At 36.3% G+C, this 26,220-nt stretch overlaps 3 protein-coding genes across 3 annotated transcripts; all 3 read right to left on the reverse strand.

Moving 5' to 3' along the window:
- Positions 1-16,266: 16,266 nt before the first annotated feature.
- LOC129310747 (uncharacterized) lies at positions 16,267-21,049 on the reverse strand. Its single transcript, XM_054952664.1, is given in 4 exon segments — positions 16,267-17,176; positions 17,178-19,161; positions 19,164-19,702; positions 19,929-21,049. Coding segments are annotated over 4 exon segments (4,554 nt in total).
- An 83-nt stretch (positions 21,050-21,132) lies between these two features.
- Positions 21,133-23,159, reverse strand: LOC129310748 (uncharacterized). The gene is made up of 3 exons (XM_054952665.1): positions 22,728-23,159; positions 21,879-22,640; positions 21,133-21,780 (listed from the first exon to the last, which is right to left on the reverse strand). Exons 1-3 carry the CDS (start codon positions 23,157-23,159, stop codon positions 21,133-21,135), a joined length of 1,842 nt encoding a protein of 613 aa, XP_054808640.1.
- A 377-nt stretch (positions 23,160-23,536) lies between these two features.
- On the reverse strand, positions 23,537-25,474 carry LOC129310749 (uncharacterized). Its single transcript, XM_054952666.1, has 2 exons — positions 24,113-25,474; positions 23,537-24,031 (listed from the first exon to the last, which is right to left on the reverse strand). The coding sequence occupies exons 1-2, from the start codon at positions 25,472-25,474 to the stop codon at positions 23,537-23,539; spliced, it is 1,857 nt and encodes a 618-aa protein (XP_054808641.1).
- Positions 25,475-26,220: the final 746 nt, after the last annotated feature.

Genomic DNA, 26,220 nt, shown 5'->3' on the forward strand with positions numbered 1-26,220 from the left:
AAAAGAGTTACCTTTTAATTCTTCAAACTTGGTGTATGTTCTCTTCAAGAGTTTGGATCTTAAAAGTTGACAATGTAGATCTACTCCCTCTACCGGTATTTACACGAACATTTCTCTAATTCAAACAGTGTGTTAGTGCTCCCAGTGTTTGTTCTTCTTTGAATGTTAGTTTTTTTTTCTATAGGGTGTTTCGTGGCTCTCAAAGTGTTTTTGCTGTCAGAACTTTTCTAACTCTATCCTTCTTCATAAAGGATGTCCCTATCTATATATATAGTATATGGATCAGGGTTTTCCTCTTCTACTTAAAGAGCCCATGAAAATTTAATTAAATTTATCTCATAAATTTAATCTATGATATCATATCAAATTCAAATTTATCTTATAAATTTAAATTATAAGACTAACATGATATGCTCTCATATCATGTTAGTTATTAAATTTGATCTATCATATAAAATTAAATTTAAAACTAACATAATATAATACAATATAATATAATGTATATCACATATACATATTATATTATATATATACAAATATATATATACATATATTTTGAAAATATATATTATATTATATATATTTAATTTTATATATCATATACATATACATATACCTATATATATATAAGATACACACACACACACAACACATATAAATATATATATATATATATATATTTTGAATATATATATATAATTATATTTTCAATTTTATATTATATATATATATATTTATTTATCAAATTATTCAAATATATATATATATATAATTCATTCACCCTATATTACATTCATTAATTCAATGAACTTAAACATTATAACTTGAGTTGGATTTTTTTGTGTACGATCCTGTAGGCCTATATGAAATTGATAGTAGGCTAATTACATTATTAGCCCACAAGTCACAAGTGACCTCTAGTAAGACATTGCAACTACCCAATTCACATGGGGATCAATGATTTGATGTAACCTATCATGCAACTGTATCACATCCCTTTTGTGATGCGATATTTTGGTTAAGTGTGAGACATGAAATTGTCATTTTCCTTTACCTGATCGTTATTTTCTCAATCTTTGAGTGGACTCACTGTAGTAATGGAAAAACTCTTTCTATTATAGTATGGCCATACATTTTTTTCAGTCTCACTTATCGAGGGGTCTAGTAATATCTCTTATTTAATGTGAGGGACAAATTCTATCTTGACTACTCATATTCCTTTGCATGAATATTACTAAACTCAATCATAGCCTTTTTGATCACCCGGTCAAAGGTGATTTTTGATTAGGTCAAAGTTCAGTGGTCATCATGTAGGAATTCATGATGATTTCAAGTCAAAGGGCTTGGTGATATAGTTATATATGAGATAAGCTTATGACTTATACCATGCAGCTTTCTCACAGCGGGTCAGTCTAGCACCTTGTACTCTTTCAAGTTCCTATGACTTTGATTTGTATCTCTATAATTAATCAAAGTCATACTAGTCTTGTTTCATCTATGATCCCTCAAAGATGATCGACCAGGGATATTTAGGACAATCACTATAGTTTGTCCAAGGATACAGTTATCATATTGAATGTGAAATTGATATGATAACAAAAAAAAATCATTAAATAACAATGTGTATAGTACAATAATTGTTCTAGGGCATAATTTCCAACATCCTGCCACTTGCACTAGGTACAATCATTAATTTATCTAATTCCTATTGTCCTGACAAGAAGCTCATGCTTTTCCTGTGCAAAAGGCTTTGTAAGAGGATCAACAACGTTGCCTTCTCCTGTTACTTTACATATTTTTATATCACCTCTATCATTGATCTCTTTGATAAGGTGGAAATGCCTGAGCATATGCTTGGTCTTTTGGTGTGACCTTGGCTCCTTGCTTTGTGCAATTGCACCACTATTATCATAGAAAAAGTTTATTAGATTTGAGATGATAGGCATCACTCCTAGTTTAGTAATGAACTTCCTGATCCAAATGGCTTCCTTAGTTGCATCTGATGCTGCTATATACTTAGCTTCTGTTGTAGAATCAGCTATTGTGCTCTGCTTTGATCTTTTCCAACTCACTGCCCTACCATTTAAGGTGAAGACATATCTTGATTGTGATTTAAGGTCATCCTGGTCAGTTTGTAAGCTTGCATCTATGTAACCTATTACAACTAGCTTGTTATCCAATCTGCCATATACTAGGAATAAATTCTTAGTCCTTCTTAAGTACTTTAGGATATTCTTGATAGCAGTCCAATAATTTTCTCCTAGATCTGCTTGGTATCTGCTGGTCATACTTAAGGCAAATGAAACATCCGATTGAGTGCACAGCATGGTATACATGATAAATCCAATTGTCGAGGCATATGGAACCTTACTCATGCGATCTTGTTGATTTTGTGTACTAGGACACTGGTCTTTGCTAAGATGAATGCCATGAGACATGGGGATGAAACCCCTCTATGAATCCTACATACTGAACCTATACAGTATCTTGTTTATGTATGTGCTCTGATTTAGGCCTATTAGCTTTTTAGATCTATCTCTATAAATCTTAATCCCAAGGATGTAAGTGGCTTTAACTAAATCCTTTATAGAAAAAGATTTTCCTAACCAAGACTTAACATTCTGTAAGGTAAGAATGTCATTCCCAATGAGTAAGATGTCATCTACATATAGCACTAGAAATATAACCGTGCTGCCATTAACTGTTTTGTAAACACAAGGTTCATCAATATTTTAAATGAATCTAAACTCTTTGATTACTTAATCAAAACGTTGATTCTAGCTTCAAAATGCTTGCTTCAATCCATAAATGGGCCTTGAAAGCTTGCACACCTTTTCAATATCTTCCGAACACATAAAGCCTTTAGGTTGTGTCATCTACAGTTCCTCAAGTAGACATCCATTAAGGAATGCTATTTTAACATCCATATACCATATTCATAGTCATAATATGCTGTAATGGCAAGGAGGATTCTAATTGATTTGGCCTCTATGACTGGTGAAAAGGTTTTATCATAGTTTACACTATGAGTTTAGGTGAATCCTTTTTCAACCAATCATACCTTGAAGACATTTACTTTGCCATCCATGTTAGTTTTCTCCTTAAAAACCCACTTGTACCCAATGGTTTTTATACCTTCAGGTGGATCGACTAAGGTCCATATCTTATTATCGTATATGGATTGCATCTCAGATTTCATAGTATTTCACCATTTCTCAGAATTTGGTCCCACTGTGACTTCTTGGTAAGTGGTTGGTTCATTATGTTTAATGAGCAACACATCATGACATTCATTAATCAAAAATTCATATCTTTAAGGATGATGCTGTGTCCTATCAGACCTTCGTAGGCCTTATGTTATTTGAGTAGGCTCATTTACTTCTTGTGAGTCTTCTCGATTTTCCATTTGTGACTCTGCTATTTTGTGGTTCTTGAATTTCTTCAAGATGTATCTTCCTCCCACTGGTTCTTTTAAAGATAAATTCTCTATCTAGAAAGATACCATTTTAAATTATAAACACTTTATTATCAGTGGGATTATAGACATAGTATCCTTTTATTTCTTTAGGATATCCCATAAAAAGGCACTTTGTGGATTTAGGTTCTAACTTGTCTAAGGCTTGTTTCTTAACATAAACCTCACTTCCCCAAATCTTGAGAAAAGACAAACTAGGTTTCTTCCCAGTCCATATCTCATATGGTGTGTTCTCAATTGCCTTAGATGGAACACAGTTTAGCTGTTTCTAGTGCATAGCCCCAAAAGGATGGCGGAAGATCTATTTGACTCATCATGGATCAAACCATATCTAATAGTGTCCGATTTCTCTGCTCAGAAACACCATTCCATTATGGTGTCGTTGGAGGAGTTAATTGTGAGACTATCCCACAACTCCTAAGATAATTAATGAATTCTTAGCTTAAATATTCATCTCCTTGATAATCAAAAGGTCATAGTCTTACTAAGTTGGTTTTGCACTTCATTTTGGAATATTTTAAACATTTCAAAAGATTTGGATTTGTGTTTCATTAGGTAGATATATCCATATCTACTGTAGTCATCAATGAGGTACAGATAACCCCTTCTAGCAGTTGTACTCGTTGGTCCACATATGCCTAGTAAAAGGTGTTTTCGTCATCTTCCCTAATAAATAAGATTTATAAGTGTCATAAGATTCAAAATCAAATAAGTTGAGAAGTCTATCTTGATGAAGCTTAGAAATGCATTTCTCATTTATATGGCCAAGGTCATAATGCCATAGGTAGGTTGGATTCAAATCATTTGATTTGATCCTTTTGGTAGTTACATTATAGATGTTTTTATTATTAGGATGTTCTAGATTTAAAAGATAATGACCAAAATGCAAATCACCATTAGCATACAAAATGTCATTTTGATAAATAGAACATTTACCATGCCCAGTAATGGAAGTAAAACCTTCCTTATTCAAATAAGAAAGAGAAATAACATTGCTACTTAAAGCAAGAATATAATAGCAATTGTTCAAAACTAATAAAAGCCCATTGGGAAAAAGTAATTCATAAGTGCCTACAACTAAAGCAGTAACCCTTGTTCTATTTCCAACTCGTAGGTCCACTTCGCCCTTCATCAACTTTCTACTATCTTTGAGACCTTGCACATTTGTACAAATGTGAGAACCACATGCAGTATCTAATACCCATGTAGAAGTAATGAAAAGGTGAATGTCTATAACATAAATACCTGAAAGAGTAGCCCCACTATCCTTCTTTTTTTTTTCAAATCTTCTAGATAGAGCTTGCAGTTCCTCTTCTAATGACCTGGTCCATTGCAAAAGAAGCAAATTTCTTCCTTTAGAGGCTTTGCCTTCTTGGCTGAAGGCTTAGTTTCAGGCTTGTTTGACTCGTTGGTCTTACCATTTGAGCCTTTACCCTTTCCCTCGCCCTTGCCTTTGCCTTTCTTTTTCATACTTTTTCCTTTCTGAACCATCAAAATAGTGCTAAGCTTTTTCTTAATGTTTTGCTCAGCAATTTTAAGCACCCCATGTAGTTCAGAAATGGATTTCTCCATGTCATTCATGTTATAATTCATAACAAACTGGTCATAACTTTTCAGGAGTGAGTTCAAGATCAAGTCTGTAGCTAACTCCTGGCTTAGGGGAAATAAGAGCCTCTCAAGGTGATCAATATAGCTCTTTATCTTTAAAATGTAAGTGCTAACTGATGCACCCTCAACCATCTTGCAAGAGTGTAAGGCCTTTATGGTCTTATACCTCTCTTTCCTTACCTGTTGCTAGAACATTTCCTTGAGATATACAATCATTTCATAAGCCTCTATGTGTACCAAATCTCTTTGAAGTTTTAGAACCATGGTATCTAGCATTAGGCATCCTACGTCTGCTGAGTCATTAGTGTGTTTTATCTAAGCATCCCTTTGAGCTCTTGGAGCGTTGGCTGCAGGCTCCTTAAAAATGGGTTCATCTAGGACATAAGCATTTTTCCTACTTGAGAACAATTCTCAAGTTTCGAAACCAGTCAAGAGAGTTCATCCCATTGAGTTTGTCCTGCTTAAGGACTGATCACAACGATAGTGTAGCAGTGTTACTAGTCGACATGATTCTATAATAAAATACACAAAGTTATTTATATCTCCTACTAAAACTAACAACCCTCAAATTTGATTAGTGGGCTAAGAATTATATTTCACTTAAATTTAAGTCTGCTTTAGCAGGATCCTTAAAATTAAGTTATTTAGATAGGTAACTCATTTACCAATTACATCACATATAACTCTTAAATCTTTATGTAATTCAATCATCATATGATCCGACATGTTCAATCCTATCTAATGCCTTAAGATCCAAAACCATTTTGATAATCTCAATTAAGTTAGACAATATTGAATCTTTATGAGTAGTACCATTACTCACACTTGTCTTACCAAGATAACCCAAATGTATCCATTTTGGTGGATCCTACATTTGAGTGATCTAGATTTTGATAAGTATTCATTAATTGATGGCATTATAACTTAAGATTTTGATTAGAGGGTTTGATTTATTAATTTAATAATTGTGTAAAGTAAAAGCAATTATATCTCATATAAAATCATGCATATTATGATTTAATCAAAAGCATAATTAAATATGACATAATATAGCTCACCTAACCTATGTCCATCCCAAGCCAATGAGAGGACCTCCCTAAGAAGATAAATTACATCAAAAAACCTTGTTTATACATATGAGGGGATTAGGATGAGAAGAGAATGTACATTCAGAGTTCATAGAGAGAAGGCACGACACATGGGCTGTATTTAAAATTTACAACTCTTATAAAACTAGAGCTATATGTGTCACTATACCCAAACAACTTCAAGGTAAAGAAAAAAAACACAGTAAATAAACAATTCATATATAATGAAAGGCTATAAATTGTGAATTAAGTTGTGCCACACAGAGTTAGTGATGACGCTTTTGAAAAGCTTATTCTCTTTGAATGAGTTGCTGCCTCAGACCCTTTGGATTCAACAATCGACAATCCAGTCTAAACCATATGAGGACACAGACGAATAATAATGACATTGAGAATGCATATCATATAGACGAACATTAGTTATATTGAGAATGCACATCATATAGCTAAATATTAATCATATTAATTTATTTAAATTCATATAAATTTAAATATAAAATGAGTTTATATATGTGTGTGTGTGTGTGTGTGCGCATTTCGAAAACATCACATGAAAAATATATATGGATTTTGAAAATATCCATATAAATTTAAAAATCTCAAAGCAACGTTCATCTAAAGAAGTTCATCATATGAAGATTTAAGAATGTAATCAATCAAAACCCAACTTAAACAAAAATTTAACCTAGCTCTAGTACCACTATTGGATAGGGAGATGTAGTAGAAGATTAAAATTTTTAAAGTTCCTATCCTGTTATGGACTGAACGAACTTATTTAAGTCAAGGTGGATAAAGAATTACCTTTTAATTCTTCAAACTTGGTGCACGTTCTCTTCAAGAGTTTGGATCTCAGGAGCTAATAATGTAGATCTGCTCCCTCTACCGATATCCACACGAACAGCTCTCTAACTCAAACAGCGTGTTAGTACTCCCAGTGTTCGTTCTTCTTTGAATGTTAGTTTTTTTTCTATAGGGTGTTTCATGGCTCTCAAAGTATTTTTGCTGTCAGAACTTTTCTAACTCTATCCTCCTTCATAAAGGACATCCTTATCTATATATATAGTATATGGATCAGGGTTTTCCTCTTCTACTTAAAGAGCCCATGAAAATTTAATTAAATTTATCTCATAAATTTAATCTATGATATCATATCTAATTTAAATTTATCTTATAAGTTTAAATTATAAAACTATCATGATATTCTCTCATATCATATTAGTTATTAAATTTGATTTATCATATAAAATTAAATTTAAAACTAATATAATATAATATATATCACATATACATATTATATTATATATATACGAATATATATACACATATATATTTGAAATATATATATATATACATATTATATTATATATATTTAATTTTATGTATCATATACATATACATATACATATACATATAAACATACGCGCACGCACACACAGATATATATATAAATATATATTTTTTGAATGTGTATATATATATATATAATTATATTTTAAATTTTATATTTCATATATATATATATATTTATCAAATAAATATTCAAATATATATATATATATATATAATTCATTCACTCTATATTACATTTATTGAATCTTGAATCCAGATATATTCTAGATTTAATGAACTTAGACATTATAGCTCAAGTTGGGCTATTCTTGTATGTGAACCTATAGGCCCATATAAAATTGGTAGTAGGCCAATTATGCTATTAGCCTACAAGTCACAAGTAGCCTCTAGTAAGACATTACAACTACCCAATTTATACGGGGATTAATGATTCAATGTAACCTATCATGCAACTGTATCACATCCCTTTTGTCATATGATATTTTGGTCAAGTGTGAGACATGAAATTGTCATTCTCCTTTACCTGATCGTTATTTTCTCGATCTCTGAGTGGACTAACTGTAGTAATAGAAAAACTCTTTCTATTGTAGTATGGCCATACATTTTCTCAGTCTCACTCATTGAGGGGTCTAGTAATATCTCTCATTTAATGTGAGGGACAAATTCTATCTTGACTACTCATATTCCTTTGCATGAATATTACTAAATTCAATCATAGCCTTTATGATTACCTGATCAAAGGTGATTTTTGATTAGGTCAAAGTTCAGTGGTCATCATGTAGGAATCCATGATGATCTCAAATCAAAGAGCTTAGTGATATAGTTACATATGAGATAAACTTATGACTTGTACCATACAGCTTTCTCACAGCGGGTCGATCTAGCACCTTGTACTCTTTCAAGTACCTCTGACTTTGATTTGTATCTCTATAATTAATCAAATTCATACTAGTCTTATTCATTTATGATCCATTAGAGATGACCGACTAGGAGCATTTAGGACAATTATTATAGTTTATCCAAGGATGTAGTTATCATATTGAACATGCAATTGATATGATAAGAAAAAAGAAATTCATTATATAACAATATGCATAGTACAATGATTGGCCTTAGGGCATAATTTCTAACAATGTCTACTTGGAGTTTTACAACTTGGTTTTATACTATGTGCCGCAGCTCACAGTATTGAATTTTGACAAATAAGATGCAATCAAACTCAAAAATTAGAGGAAAATCATGAGATTTTAAGAGAGCTCAAAGGGAGAAGGTAGAACCTCTACTAGGGCCTTAATCTTAGAGTTGGGAGCTAATTTAGACCACCAATCACTTAGGTAATCTTCCTAAGTCTCTCTTCTACCTCTCCATCTCATTTTTCATAGGTTTTGAGGATGGATAAAGATGATATGGGTTGGAGAAGAGTTATTTTCAAACCCTAGAGATTGTTCATGCCTTAGGGACCTTGATTCAAGTTTCTTTGGCCTGTATAAGAGGCTTGATAAAGTTTGAGTGTTTGATTAAATGGGTTGAACGAATTTAACATGTGTATAGTCATTTTGGAGTTGTGGGGGTGATTAAGTGAATGATTTAGTTTTGTAAATGTTGAATGAAGATAGTATAAGCTAGTAGCTATAAGGTCTCCCATACTAGTCCACATTATCTCCAAAACTTAAGGCAATCAAGGGATTATCCCTATAGGATTATGAAGTTTGTATAATCTTAAAAATAGGATCCCAAGTTTTCAAACTATTAAACTTTAAATATACTTTCAAATCATAAATTAGAGCAAAATAGGTTATAAAAGCATGGGATATTAATTTATATCAAAGTATTTGCATTTAAGTTGTGAAAACAATAAAATAATGCAAAAAGGTAGAGGCATACCATGACATGTTATATGTGCATCGCAGCACGTTTCCCTCTATGCCATGCCCTGTGGTGTATTGCACAGTTATGATAGTATTGATGCTTTAAAATGACAGTATCTTGAGGCAAACTTTTGACACACCCTATTTCTCCATCTAACATCCAATTGAGATGATCTAGGTGTCTATAGGCTTTCTCTTAGCCCTGGCTAATGGCATGGGTTTTATATTTAAATTATTTCTCAATCAAAAGCTAGACATATATTTCTCAGTTCACTCCTTTTTTCAATCAAAACGAAACTTAAGAGTGTCATTTTTTTCTCCAAGTGCTAAAAGCCTAAACTTGACCTTAGACCACACTCAATGGACACATAAACACTTATGCAACACACCATGTCATACACATAACACATCTATCATATTTTTAATGCTCAACTCTTTAATAACAAAAATAAAAAGGAGAGCCTCAATTGTATAAATCATCATATCATTCATTATTAATAGCATATTCACTTCCTTCTCACTTGCACTAGTATTTTAGCCCTTTTAAGATATATTATTTCATACATACATTTTAGGGCCCAAAATATGCCATTTAGTTTAACAATCACTTAGTGTAAGCAAGCAAAACATGTAATTCCTAGTTGGCAATATCATCATTAGTTATGCACATAAATTTAAAATAACTGATGGATACAAATTTAGGATGAATATCCTAAGCCTTAGCTTATTTTCCTCAATGTTTCCCTGAAGAGCTAGCTCCTGTAATATTAAAGAGAGAAGGGTAAATATAACCATTCAATTACCAAGGTATATCTAACCTGTACTAATGCATGTCAATTAATTAACAAAAATACGAGTGGTGTAACATCATTTCACCCATGTCATCTTTCTATTCATAGTTCCATTCTCACAATTTACAATTCCATTTCACAATCATAACATTAATCGTATAATTTCACATGATTTCAACATAAGGGATATAATAAAGACAATCATGTGCCTTTATTAATAATATATATGATCACATCTCCCTTATTTCCTCATTTCTTCGACATGAAATTATGGGCTATTACACAATGGGATCATCCATGTGATGAGACTACCCTAGCCTTTAACATGTGAAAAGCTACCCGATTAAATCTCACACTATAGGGCATTGTTCTGCCTAAGTTAGCTTCCTCATTGAATAAGTGAAAACTAAGTTAGGTTTAAATTCCTCAAACATAATAGGATAATCCCTTGTTGAATATGTGGGACAATGAATATATAAACATATGCTGGCAAGCCATCAAGCTCTGTGTGGTAGTTATACCATATGAATTTTTATCTCACTACTCCTCTTCCTAAATGAACTTTTGCCTTATATGATCATGCAATGCATGAAGGCAACATTTCATAGCATGTATATGTTTCCATAATATGGGCATGCCTAAAGCAATTGTAGTACTCAAACCATCTCATGTTAATCACAATCTCACATCCCAATTCATTATTGAACTCCACATTGTCGCACCCGAAAAAAAAATGCGACGCGGACGGCGCGCGAGCGGAGGTCCCGGCCTTCGCGGCGGGAACCGGATCGAACGAGGAGTCGCCACCAAGATTTTAAGGTAAATCTCGGGAAACCGATTAATGAAAGATAAAGGTGATCTGCGAAATCAGAGAATAGGTTCGGGAGTCGGTTGAGTGTGGGGAAGGTGTTAGGCACCCCACAACACCCGTTCGTGAGAACAGTTACCTGAAGTTTGTTGTGCTCTATTAATATGGTTTTAAAATTATTTTAATTATCCATTTTATATTCATGTGTTTGAGAAATGTTTATTTATTTATGAGGGAGGACGGACTTGACTCAGAATCTGACTCTGAGGCCTACGTACCCTGTGATGGGGATCAAAGTCCACGTAGTTCGGGCTTAAAAGTTTGTCGGTAAAAATATTTTTTGAAGAGAAATTAATTAGAAATAACTCACCATTTTGCAAATAAAACAATTTCTGAAATTTTGATATGTGTGTTTTAAATTGCAAAAGGTAATTTAATTTTAATTATTTTCTCAATTTTTGAATTTTGAATAAAGAAATGAAAGGGTTTAAAATTATCTTTCTTTATATTTTATGATTAGAAATTTAATTGCAGTACCTGTAGAACCTTATTGATTCATACGGTAATGCAATTGCTCTAAGTATTTGCGAAGATTCTGAAATCTCACATGATAGAAGAGTTTGGCAATTCAATTTATTTATTTATATTCTTATGTACATTTTAAGTATCAAAAATATATTTTAAGTATGTATATACATGTTTTGAAGAATTTTAATCATCATACCTGCAAAGCCTTATTGACTTATACGGTAATATGATTATCCTAAATATCTACGGAGATTCTAAAATCTCACACGAGACAGGAATTAAATTTAATTAATTGATTTAATTAATTATATAATATATATGTATATATATTTTAAAAACTAAATCGTTATATCCGCAGAGTCTTATTGACTCACACGATAATACAATGATCTTAGAAGCCTACGGAGATTCAAAAATTTCACGTGGCTAAAAGATATAATTGGTAAATATGGTTACAATTTAAATACATTTAATTTGGTTAATTAAGTTTCTTAAATTGTATATTATATGATTATTTGCAAAAATTACTTATTTATTACAAAAATTGAAAATCACTATATCTACGAGGACTTACTGTCCCACATAATAATGTGGCTAATTTAAGTTCCTACGAAGATTCTTAAAATCTCACATGAACTTAAATATTTAGTATAAAGAAAGAGTTAATTTTAATAATGGGCCTTTAGAACCCGTATAAGTATCTGCAAAATTGATCCCCATACTTGTAAAATCTTATTGATCTTTATGGTATGAGATCATTTTAAATTCCTGTAAAAATTCTCAAAATCTCCTGTTTTAAGTTTTAAAAAAAATATATATGTGCTTAGCATATGAGCATAAAAATAAATACGTATATTCGAGACTTATTCATCTGGATATAAAATTCATAGAAGCAATTAATAAGGTGTGAACTAACCTTACACACGCTCCCGCGATGCCCGTAACTGAGAAAGGAAGAGGAGATGAAGACACAGAGGAGGACGAAGTGCACCGTCAGTGATGGCAGTAGCCCCTGCAAACTTACACACGCTCCCGCGATGCCCGTAACTGAGAAAGAAAGAGGAGATGAAGACACAGAGGAGGACAAAGTGCACCGTCAGTGATGGCAGTAGCCCCTGCAAACTTCCACACTTTCTCTCTCTCTCCAGTTGCTCTGTTATTCTTTTCGTCTCCAGTCTTCGCTCGTCCTCGTGCTCTCTCTCAGTTCTCCTATGCTCTGTTTTTACTTCTGATCTCCTTCTTCCAGTTTTTCTCGCCTCGTTTCTCTCCATTTTTCCTCTCCTTTTCTGCTGCTTCTTCTCTGCTCTATTTTCTTTCTCTCTTCTCTTCCTCTCCCGGACTCTCTCCTCTGTCTCTGTTTTCTGTTTTCAGTCCTCTCGGTCTTTCTTTTTCTGTTTCACCTCCTCCGTCTCCTCCTCTTTTCTCCCAGCCCTGTCACTCCTTATATAGAGGATGGAAGAGCTGAATGATTACTCCCTTTCTCTGCTTCTTCCTTTTCCCTTCTCTTCCGCTGCATTTTCTGCGTGCGCCGAAAGCTCTCTGCTCTGTTTTCATTTCTGCATGGCTCTTCTTTTTCTTTGCGTGTGGGTGCTGCCTTTCTGCTTCCCTTTTTCTTCTGTCGTGTCCATGCCTCTACTTTTTCTGTGTGTGTTTCGTATGTGTTGGTGCTGTGTTTTTCTTTCTGCTTTCTCGTGTACGTGCATGTTTCTATTTCCTTTCATTGTGCGTCTCTGCTTGTTTTTTCTGTGTGTGTTCTCTGTGTAGCTGTGGCTGTGCGTTGACGTGTTCTGGTTTCTCTGCATGGCTGAAAGTTCCTTTTTTCTGCGTCTGCTCGTGCGTTTTTCCGGCGTTCTCTTCGTGCATGCGTGGCTGACTGTTCTCTCTCTCGTTTTCCTTCTTTTTTTGTCTGTTTCATGTCTGCTGTGTTTTTGTTGCTGAAGCTGGGCAGTTCAAAATGGCATGCACGTGATACTACCTCTTTATTTTATTTTATTTAATTATTCAATCTCATAGTATATTTTTTTTAATTAATTTTCTTTTAAGAGAAGGGTTATCTAAGGTAAAAGGAGAGAGGATTTTTTTGTTAGATGATGATGATGATTATTATTATTATTATTTTCTTGAAAATATAATCCTAAAAAGGATTAAATTTTTTTGTATTTTTATATATTTTTGGTTATTTATTATTATTTTTAAAAAAAATGCCCGGACAAAATACGGTGTTCACAGTTGCCCCTCTTTACTTGTTTCTTATGTAAGTATATGAAAAAGTGTGTTTTTGAATTCTTACATAAGTGACAAGTAAAGATAGAACATGTATTTTGGTCGGCCATGCAATACCTATGAAAAGACCTAATTGCCCCTGACACGACAAGATATGATTAAATGCGAGACTATTGCATAACAAACACAGTGACATGATTTTTGATTTTTAGCAATGTGATGTGAATGAAAATAATCAAATGACAACGATCCAAACAAAATATATGTTGACTAGATGCCCCCTCTTCATTTGATTTCTAAGTGAGAATTTCATGAGATGATATTCTTATCTTAGAAATGAATGAAGAGAGAAACATGTATTTTGTTAGGAGGGGCAAGACTCTTAGGTATCTACAACCAAACAAAACAAAACAAAATAAAAGAAAGGGTTTAAAATGAAATGTGATTTACGAACTAAACAAAACAAAACCTCAATGGAGATGAATTGCCTATGTTCCAAAGGACCGGGTGGATGCCTGCTTTTACAAGGCTCGGAGGATGCCTGCCGTGACAGGGCTTTAAAGAATTGTGCCAGCCGATACTGGGCTTTGTGGTGCCTGCCGTGACAGGGCTTTTAAAGAATTGTGCCAGCCGAAACTGGGCTTTGTGGTGCCTGCCGTGACAGGGCTTTGGGGGCCTGCCGTTACAGGGCTTTAAGGAATCGTGCCAGCCGGTACTGGGCTTTGGGGGCCTGCCGTTACAGGGCTTTAAGGAATCGTGCCAGCCGGTACTGGGCTTTGAGGGCCTGCCGTAACAGGGCTTTAGGGGTGCCTGCCGTTACAGGGCTTTAAAGAATCGTGCCAGCCGGTACTGGGCTTTAGGGTGCCTGCCGTAACAGGGCTTTGGGGTGCCTGCCGTTACAGGGCTTTAAGGAATCATGCCAGCCGGTACTGGGCTTTGAGTGCCTGCCGTAACAGGGCTTTGGGGGCCTGCCGTTACAGGGCTTTAAGGAATTGCCAGCCGGTACTGGGCTTTGAGGGCCTGCCGTAACAGGGCTTTAGGGGTGCCTGCCGTTACAGGGCTTTAAAGAATCGTGCCAGCCGGGACTGGGCTTTAGGGTGCCTGCCGTAACAGGGCTTTGGGGTGCCTGCCGTTACAGGGCTTTAAGGAATCGTGCCAGCCGGTACTGGGCTTTGGGTGCCTGCCGTAACAGGGCTTTGGGGGCCTGCCGTTACAGGGCTTTAAGAAATCGTGCCAGCCGGTACTGGGCTTTGAGTGTGAGAATAGGTTTCATCTCACGGGGAAAATATGAGAAACTCAAAGGTGAGTTTTGTTAATTCTTCGCTTACTTCCTTAGGTTTTGCAAGTTTTTAGTTTGCCCTAATCTAAATAGGGCATACTCTCTGTAGCAATGCATGCAATGGGGTGATATGCAATGCATGTTTTTTTATTTGCCCCAATCTAAGTGTGGCGTGTTTCTACGACAAGGCATGCAATGTGGTAATGTGCCATGTATGATGTTTATAGGCGCTAAATATACATTGGATGGATGATTTGCAATGTAAAGGGTAAGACGTGCTTATTTGCCCCAATGCAAATGTATGAATAATGCAAATGTATTGCAAAAATTTTATTGGAAAGCTTAATGTTGAAAACTATCTTAGTATTTATCCCCCTTTTTTGAAAATTTTGTGCACATTGAATAAATCATTTCGAACATAAGGTAATACCTCCAAGTCTGTTATTTAACCTTTATTCATTAATAGGTGTAGTATCACAGTATGCCGTTGCCCCTCTTTAGAAAATTCCAATGACCAAATTCTTGTCACTTGATCTTGTCTTCAAATTGATGAGATTAACTATTATAACCAAACACTAATAGTAGACATGCTCTCATTATCATTTTACACCTACGTAATGATCTTGATACCTCAAGGGCGAAAGGCGAGAATAAAGATACCAGCATTCTACGTCAAGTAAATGCGTCAATGAATATTGTTCCTTGAATGCGAACCTGCTGTAATATATGAGATTTGTATCCAAATATGATAACACGAAACGAGAAGAAAGATGGTCTCAAAGGAGCAAGGGCGGAAAAAATTCATTCACTGAGGCTAAAGTTCATAGAGAAATGGGAATATCTTGGTTTATGAGTACAAATGGCCAAAGCGCGAATGGGATATATGGATTTACTTTATCACATCTCTTCCTTTAGCTTTTCAAAACCCCAACAGGTGTTTCACTGAGCTGCTATTGATATGCATAATATGAGAGACGATGGAGATAACTTTCCCAAACATAATTAACTTTTGATGCCTTCCTTTTCTTCTCCTAAGACATCCTTTTGTCTTGGCGAACTCTTCTTCTTCTTATCATGGCTTTGCCCCCCTTTTTTTTTAGCTCTAACTTTTGCTTAGATTACCTTTACAGGTTTTTTAACCTAACGAGCTATTCTTTCCTTTTCATTTTCTATTAGCTCTAACTTTTGCCTAGGTTGCCTTTACAGGTTTTCAACCTAACGAGCGCTTCATTCTTTTTCATTTTCTGTTTAAGCAAAGTAACGCTTGACAGCATCTGCATTAATGGGCTTTGCTAACTCTTGACCGTCCATGTCAGCTAGGATCAGTGCTCCTCCAGAAAAAGCATGTTTGACAACATAAGGTCCCTCATAGGTCGGAGCCCATTTGCCTCTATTATCTTCTTGGTTAGGCAATATTTTCTTGAGTACAAGATCCCCAGCACTGAATTCCCGTGGGCGAAGTTTTTTATCAAAAGCTCTTGCCATTCTCTTTTGGTACAATTGTCCATGACACATTGCAATGAGCCTTTTCTCTTCAATCATGTTAAGTTGCTCAAATCGGGTTCGTATCCATTCATTTTCTTCTAAATCTACCTCTGCCAATACTCTTAAAGATGGTATTTCTATCTCAATGGGTGTAACAGCTTCCATTCCATAAACAAGGGAGTATGGGGTCACCCCTATGGATGTGCGTGCAGTAGTACGATAACCATGTAAAGCATAGGGAAGCATCTCATGCCAATCCTTATAAGTTACTGTCATTTTTCCAATGATCTTCTTAATATTTTTATTGGCTGCTTCAACTGCTCCATTCATTTGAGGTCTATACGGGGCTGAATTATGATGCTTGATTTGGAACTTCTCGCAAAAGTTCCTGACTTCCGTTCCATTGAGATTGGGACCATTATCAGTAATGATCCTTTCAGGAATCCCATATCGGCATAAAATATTTGTCTTCATGAATTTAAGGAACGTCTTTTGCGTGATGCTAGCAAATGAATTTGCTTCTACCCATTTTGTGAAATAGTCAATCGCGACAAGGATGAAGCGATGTCCATTCGAAGCTTTTGGGTTAATTGGGCCAATAATGTCAATGCCCCACATTGAGAATGGCCAGGGTGATACCAAATTATATAATGGGATTGGAGGAGCATTTATCCTGACATTTATGGCATTTCTTGACATGCTCAAAGCAATCTTTCTCTATTGTTAGCCAGAAGTAGCCATACCTTTGAATCTGTTTGGCCATAGTGTGACCATTCGCATGCGTGCCACATATGCCCTCATGTACCTCAACCATGATTTTCTTTGCTTCTTCTGAACTCACACAGCGAAGTAAAGTACCATCATAACCCCTCTTGTATAGAACATCTTGACTGATAAAGAATGTCATAGCCAAACGACGAAGGGTTTTCTTTTCATTCTCAGTCATTCCAGCTGGGTATGATCTCTTAGTGATATAATCCTTAATATCCTGGAACCAAGGATATTCTTCTCGATCTTCTTCAACATTCAGACAGTACGCTGGAAAGCTTCTAGCTTCCACTTGGATGGGTTGGATATGGACTCCACAATCAAGTTGGATCATTGCTGCTAAAGTGGCTAAAGCATCAGCGAAACGGTTTTTATCTCTAGTCAAGTGATGAAAGCTAGCAACCTTAAATTGCTTAATCAAATCTGTTAGGAGTTCTTGATAGGGAATCAATTTTACATCCTTTGTTCTCCATTCTCCTGTTACTTGATGAATAATGAGAGCTGAATCACCAAATACCTTCAAACACCGTATACCAAGGGTAATAGCTGCTCGAAGACCATTAACACAAGCTTCATATTCTGCTATGTTGTTAGTACAATCAAATTCTAATTTGATGGCCACTGGAAATTGTTTTCCTTCGGGTGAAACGATCACCGCTCCTACCCCATTTCCATGCATGTTGGCGGCTCCATCAAAATACATTTCCCATTCTCGCTCTTCATTGTTTCCTTCACCACAACCTTCTTCTGTAGTGCATATGACTTCATCAGGAAATTGAAAATCTAATGGTTGGTCATCCCCTAAAGGATTATCGGCCAAGTGATCTGCTATTGCACTACCTTTGACTGACTTTTGCATCACATGCTTTATATCATATTCTGATAGTACAACTTGCCATTTTAGTACTCTACCAGTAATGTGCGGGCTCTCAAAGATGTATTTAAGTGGGTCCACTCGTGAGATTAGCCAGGTAGTGTAGTAAAGCATGTATTGCCTTAGCCTTCTAGTTGCCCATACTAGTCCACAACAAGTTCGCTCAATCACCGGATAACGAGCTTCACACTCATTAAACTTCTTGCTCAAGAAATAAATCGCTCTTTCCTTCTTTCCAGAATCATCAAGTTGACCTAGCATTGCTCCCATTGAGCGAGGTAAAGTTGTTAGGTAAAGGATTAGTGGACGATCTGGTGATGGAGGTACCAAAATCGGGGGATTTAACAAATAATCTTTAATTTTATCAAAGGCCTTTTGACAATCATCATCCCATGTCCCCTTGCAATTTTTCTTTAACAGTTTAAACATTGGTTCGCAAGTGGCTGTTAGATTGGCAATGAATCTAGCAATGTAATTCAATCGTCCCAAGAAACTTCTAACTTCTTTCTCTGTTTGGGGAGATGGCATTTCTCGAATTGCTCTCACTTTATCTGGATCTACTTCTATCCCTTTACGACTCACAATGAATCCCAATAACTTCCCAGAAAGAGCTCCAAAAATGCATTTGTTAGGATTCAATCTTAGCCGATATTCGCGTAATCTCCCAAATAGCTTTCTAAGGACTCCAACATGACTCTTATTCTCCGCTGATTTAGCTACCATATCATCTACATATACTTCAATTTCTTTATGCATCATGTCATGGAATAGTGCTACCATAGCTCGTTGATAAGTTGCCCCAGCATTTTTCAAACCAAAAGGCATTACCCGATAACAATAAGTTCCCCATTGGGTTGTAAAGGTTGTTTTCTCTTTATCCTTTTCATGCATAGGGATTTGATTGTACCCTGAATAACCATCCATAAAGGAATAGCGATAGCTTCGAGCAGTATTATCGACCAATACATCAATGTGGGGTAATGGAAAGTCATCTTTCGGACTCGCATTATTTAATTACGATAATCAACACACATTCGAATCCGACCATCTTTTTTAGGAACAGGAACAATATTTGCCACCCATTGTGGGTAAGTTACTACCTCCAAAAATCCTGCTTCTAACTGCTTTATTACTTCTTCTTTTATCTGCAAGGACACCCCCGTGTTCATTCTCCTTAACTTTTGTTTCTTAGGCTCGACCTTGGGAAGTAATGGTATTTTATGAGAAGCAATGCTTGGGTCTAGCCCAGGCATGTCTTTATATGACCATGCAAACACATCTATGTATTCTTTGAACAACTCAATCATTTGTTCCCTTTCAGGATTATCTACTATTTTGAGCATTCTTTGATCCTCCTCGGTTCCCATATTAACCATCTCAATCACTTCTTCATGTGGGCATATTCCCTTATCACTCAATTCAAGCATCTTTGAAAAAGTTTGGATTATGTCTTCATCATCAGACTCACAATCATGCATATCAGTGGCAACGAATGAATCATCTTCACAGGGTTTATTAATCTCTGGGTGGGAGATGGAATCAGAAGAAACAAAATCCCTGGATAATGAATATGGAACGAGATGAAATAAGGAACAGGAATGAAACGGAGAAAGATGTATTGAAGTAGATAGGGTGGAATAAAGAAATAGACATGAATGCAATTGAAATTCATTTTCATGAATTATGTATATCAAAAGTTTGCATTAGTGAATACCCAAGATCTATTACCTAAACCTGGGCTCAAAAGTGGATAAAATAGGAACAACATAATTGAAACAATTACTCTAAGCTAATGACATCATTGGCCTCTTCAAACTCCCAATTCGCCAGAACTTTGTTGGAATCATCGACTGCAATTGAGGCACTTGTTCTGCATGGTACATCTTCATTAAAAGAGATCACTGAGATAGCTGGTTTATATATCACCTCGGACGGGCCTGGGAAGGATTCTTTAATGTGTGGAATCTCCAATTTACTAGCCTTTTTGCCATTTGCCAAACTTGCTTTGTCTTTCATCTGGTCTTCCAGGGTAGGCTCATACCCTAACCCTTGGCGATTACAATTATCCAAAACCTTAATTGGACACGTAATTCCTTGTAAATGAGAGCCTAAACCTTTCCCTGGCATAAACCCACTCTTCGCCATGATTTTAGCCACGACGGAATTGATGTTGTGAGTACTACCGCAAATACCCTCGACCTCTAGGCTTTGAAAGGAAACTCCATAATCTTTCTCTGCAGCCTCAATATAAGGGAGTGAGCTTGGTTTGCTCACCATGATTTCCTCCTCTCCTTTAACTGCTATAATTCTCCCATCACTGATGAACTTAACCTTTTGATGTAAGGTAGAAGGAACAGCCCTAGCAGAATGAATCCATGGCCTTCCTAGCAGCATTGTGTAACTTGGGTCTATGTTCATGAGTTGGAAATCCACCTTAAACCTGCTCGGCCCTATCTCCAGGGAGAGACAAATGGATCCTAATACTTCCCGTCTTGATCCATCGAATGCTCTTACCACAATATTACTTTTATGTACACCTGAAGCTTCTAGTGATAATGATTCAAATGTGGAGAGCGGCAAGACATTTAACGCTGATCCTCCATCAATTAATACTCTTGCGATTATGAACCCTTCACATTTCAAAGTGATGTGCAAAGCCTTGGCTTGGTGAACAGCGGTTTCTGTAACTTCCTCTTCCGAAAAGGAAATGGTAGAGGAGGCTTTTACAACATTCATTACACTTGCCACCTTCTCAGGGGTTATATTAGGCTGCACAAAAGCTTGATTCAACACTTCCTGCAATGCTTGACGATGCGCTTCGGAACTTAAAATCAAAGAAAGTATGGAGATACGCGCTGGAGTTTTCTTCAATTGGTCCACAATGCTGTAATCACTTTGCTTCATAATCGATAAAAACTCATCTTCTAATTTTTCCATTTCTTTAGGATTGTCTTCCTTTGGCCTATTAATACTTGCATTTTTCTCTTTTACCATTTTCCTAATGTAAGATGGTAAGTATGGTTTTCCACTTCGAGTAACACCCCCTTGGTTGGCCATTTCATTGCTTGTCCCGCAATCAACGTTGGGTTTTTGTGGTTCTCCACAATGCTTTGATATTTCCACGGGACTGCTCGATCACTTTCATAGGGAAAGGGATGAGGCGTGCTTATGGTCAATGTTGGTTGTCTTACGTGAGGTACAAGATCTGCAGAGGCTTTGTTTATCACAAAAGAGACTGCCTGAACCCGTTCTTTTGGGCTCAAATTTTTAATGACAAGCTCAACATGTTTTTTTTCTACCATGCACACTTTGGCGTCTCCCCTCTTTACAGACACGATCCCTAACGCCATCATTTTTCTAACAGCTCCTTTAAACTGTTCACAACTTTCTATGTCATGGCCTATTTTCTCTTGATGATATTCACAGTATCCAGGCATTTGATCACTGATATTATTCGTGAGGAGCATTTCTCGCATATAGCCATACTCCTTTAAATGAGCATAAAGCTCATTCATAGGCATCCTGATTCTTGCGGAGCTTTTGAAGCACGCATCTTCTTCTTCAATAGCGTTGACTCGTTTTTCGTGATTTGGGAGTGGATCAGTAGTAAGGGTAGAGCTTCCCTCTTCTTTAAGCTGGATATGGTTAGAATCAACTAGGTCTAGCACATTCTTTTAAACGTCACACAGTCTTCTATTGAGTGCCCAGGTGCACCCATGTGGTATTCACAAACAACATTTGGATTATACCATGCCGGGTAAGGCGGACCAAGAGGCTTATAAGGTCGCGGACCTAATAATTGGGCTGTCAAAAGTTTATGGTACAATTCAGCATTTGTTAATCCAAAATTGGGCCATGGGCGACTATCCCTGGATTGGACATTTCTCCTCTCTCCATCCTGTCCGTGCTTGTTAGGCCTGAACCCAAATTGTTGCTGTCTTTGATTCCTTCCCTCTACTTGATAAGGGACTTGAGAATTGGTAGCTGCTTGTCTTATAGGTTGAATATAGTTCACATTCCCTTCTTTCTTTTTTTGGTCATAGTTCTTTCGTGAACTACTTTCAGCTTGAGAAGTGGCTATCTTCCCTTCTCGTATGTCTATGTCAATCCTTTCCCCAATTACCATTAAATCAGCAAAATCAGTGACATGTGTTCCTATCATGTGTTGGTAAAATGGCTTAGGCAACGCACGGATGAAGTACGAGCAAAGTTCGGAATTAACCATTGGAGGTTGCACTTGCGAAGCCACTATTCTCCATCTTTGAGCATATTCTTTGAATGACTCTAATGATTTCTTGGTCATTGCTTTCAATTGTTCTCTGGTCGGAGCAGTATCAAGATTGAACTTGTATTGTCTCATGAAAACATCCACAAGGTCTTTCCATCTTTTAATCTTGGTTTGGTCTAGTTGCATGTACCAAGTCAATGCGGCTCCAGTTAAGCTTTCGGGAAAGAAGTTTATCAGAAACTTCTCATCTTGTGACCATATGGACATCTTTGTGCAATAGGCCCTCAAATGATAAATTGGGTTACTTGTACCATCATATTTATCGAAGCTTGGCATCTTGAATTTCTTGGGAACATCGATTTCTGGGGTCAAACATAATTCTTTCAAGTCTAAGGAACCCCACGTGTTTGATCCTTGAAGAGCCTTCAATTGATCTTTCATCTCTCCAAGTTCTTCTTTCAACTCCTTCTCTTTATGTAGCACTTGTGGGATTTGGAACATGTAGGCATGATCTTCCCCAGGACCATCCGGTATGTTAAAGGCCCCTATCCCAGAATCTTGTTTCTCTGGCGTGGGTACTTTAGGATCTGATCCTCTGTTTGGCTCAATTGTTCTATTAACCGCGTTCTCATCTGCTACGGTATTTCGTGGTGGGTTATCATCACTCCGTCCTTTTAGAGCCTCTGTTAGCAATTTCATCATGTCACTTATTTCAGCCATTTTAGACTCCACTGCAGACATCCGATCATTTAAGGTTGCTGACTCATTCCCGGTTGAATTTTCCATTGCACGACTACGCGATCGTGTGTTGTATGCTCGAGTGGTGGGAATCTGGTCAACCGAGTTTTTCTTTCGAGGCGCAATGTTGGCTTACCTGTGTAACATAATAATTAATTTTAATAAGTTTTACCTTTACGTTTGTTTCGTAAGATATCCAGCATTGTGTAGACATAAGGGTTTCGCGACACTGGCACCCTTTAAATTCCTCCAGAAATTTATTACTTCATAGGGGATTTAAAGTTGACCATTGAATTAGATGGACATTGGATCCTATCGAAATTCAAGGTCTTAAGAAAATGATGGTAGTACAAATTAATCAATAATTTCACAACCACAAAGCGTCATGTAGATCCTCATACAATGATTCAAATGTTAATACAGATTTAGAACTTCGTCACGCTATTGAGTTCTTTTACAATTTCATTGCACAAATGGAAGAATTCAACAATCTCTAATGGAGTTCCCCCAGGGAGAACCATGCCTTCAGCTTGCTTAAATGCTCTTGCAAATTCTGGAATTTTGTCATTAGCCAAATCAATTATCTGCCTACATTTTAACATCCACTCTTTGGTTTCTTCTGTTTGATCAAGGCAAAGTGATTTCCACTCTTCTAAGACTTCATTTTGTTGATTAAGCCTCTGAACAAAGTTCTGTGCTGTCTCAGCTGCACTTCCTCTCACCCTGGCTAGTTCATTCACCTTCCTTTCCAATTGTCTTGTGAGCGTATTGATTTCTTGCTGCATCTCCTCAATGGGTCTGATGTCTTGTAATTCCTTCTTCAATGCATCATTTTCCCTGACTATTTTGACAAGTCTTGCTTTAGTACTTTGAACTTTGTTATCACTAGTTTGCACTTCCCTTTTCAGTTTGGCATTTTCCTTTTTCAATTTCTTAGTCTCAGGTGTTTCTTCAAGGTTATGCCCTTCTCTTTCCTTTGCTAGCTTCCTCCGTAACTCAACGCATTCGTTTTGGTATTTTTCCAATTCTTCTTTATTCTTAGACTCTGAGTTAGCAAGCGCTTGTAACTCATTTTCCTTCATCTTCAAGCATTCAACCAATTGGCCATTAATCTCTTTCAAGTCATTGCCTAACAAGGGATTTTGAGGATGAAATAAAGGATTTGCTCCTTGAATCATACTCTTCAGCCAAGTAGTGTATTCTGGACTTGAGTTTACTACACGTATCCCTAGCTCAATCTTCCCTTTGTAACCTATCTCTTGCCATGCTTCTTTGACATTCTGGCTTAATAACTTTGTCCCATCCTCCTTATGTAGAAAGTATAACTCCTGCACCTCTTTCTTAGAAGGAACATTTTGCTTATAGGCCAGTTGCCTTAACGCTAAGGAAGGGTTATAGTTGATACACCCTCTGGGTCCCATTAAAGGCACATTCGGAAAGTCACCACAATGGTAAATAACCTCCTCTTTCCACCACCAGTCTAGTTTCCATAAAATGGAACTTTCTTTAAGTTCTGAGAAGGTTCTTTTCCAATCCATGTAGCTCATTCCGTCAATCATGAATTGGCCTTTAAAAGACATGAGTGGATTACTGTCTGAGTCGTTCTTCTTTCTGAAAGGAAGCGTCTTTCCATAAAGGTGGCCAAGCATCCATAAATCCAGTAATGCAATACAACAATTGACCTTTCCTTTCCCTTTATCGTGACATTGAGTTAAGGTCAAGTACGTTTCTGCCAAGATTGCTGGTACTGGATTCACGTTATGGTATTCCACCATTTGGAATACACTAATGGCTCCTAAGTCAATTATGCCAATTGATGATGGAAACAGGATTATTCCATATATGCATAAGGCAAAGACTCTGCAAAATGTAACCCAAGCCTCTTTTCCTGCCAAAACTTTCAAGTGGGCTTCTACATCAGCTCTTGAGATTCCCTCTGTTTGTCCTGGGCAAACCATTCGTACCTTTTCCTTAGGAATTTCCAAAATTTTCGCTATCGTGCCTCGAGATGGTAAATATCCAGGATAAAGATATACTGCCATGTTCTCCTTAAGGGGCATTCTCAAAATTTCTCCATATTCTTCCAAAGTCGGTGCCATTTGGAAGTCTTGAAATGTGAAACATCTTAACGAGGCATCCCAATATTGGCTTAATTCCATTATTGCATCATTATGTATTGTGACTGACAGAAGATCCAAGATATTTCCATATTTCCTTTTAAAATCTTGCATAATCTTCCCTTTGATATGACGGCTCAACTCAATTAAGGTTTCCAGCGGCTCAACTTTTACAGATAATTTGATCCCTTTTCCCTGATATAATTTTCCAGTATGACTTAGATTTGTACTACCTTCGAGTGCCATTTATCCCTTATGCCAATTTCACAAAGATTCTGGATAACTCACGGTTCCTGTTAATCAAAACAAAGGTTAATAATATACAATTCTCATAATTTTAGCAAGCTATCTGGCTCACTTTTTTGAAAACCCTCTCCTCTAGATACTTATTGCACCATAGGGAGATGGAGTAAACAATTAATGGACGAGAGGCTTAAATCCCCTACATGATTAATGTTGAAAGGTTTAGCCTTACAATCTTATTTTTGAGAAAGGAGAAAAAAATGATAAAAATGATTTTGATAAAGAAAAAAAAAATCCATTCTCTCCTCAATGTGCTTATTGCCCCATAGGGAGAAAGGGATTAATTAGCCTATGTGCAGCTAAAACTGACACATGGCTAAAGTCTCAATGACAAGAGAAATTATTTAATTTGTGGTTTTTTTTTAAAAAAATGCGAATACTTTATGATGACATGCTATGACAATGATGCAATAAAAGATCAATACTCTCATCCTGCGTCCTATTCAGGGAGACTTAAGTTCATAATCGGGTGCTCACTAGAATGGTTGGCTACTAGCTGTTGTCTGAAACGTGTAATTCACGGGTGGATGTATATTCCTAAAAGGCTCCCAAGATGCCCTCACACAAAGGTGAAGACCTTACTTAATAATCTTGGCCCTCCAAGAACATAAGCTCTACAGGGACCAAATTTATTAGGCAAGTAACAGCTTGGGTGAGGTATTCATGGTAACCTCCGAGAGTTCAAAAAC

Source organism: Prosopis cineraria, unplaced genomic scaffold, assembly GCF_029017545.1.
Source record: "Prosopis cineraria cultivar Desert tree isolate PC_DT_omini unplaced genomic scaffold, ASM2901754v1 PC5, whole genome shotgun sequence".
Classification (NCBI taxonomy): Eukaryota; Viridiplantae; Streptophyta; class Magnoliopsida; order Fabales; family Fabaceae; genus Prosopis; species Prosopis cineraria.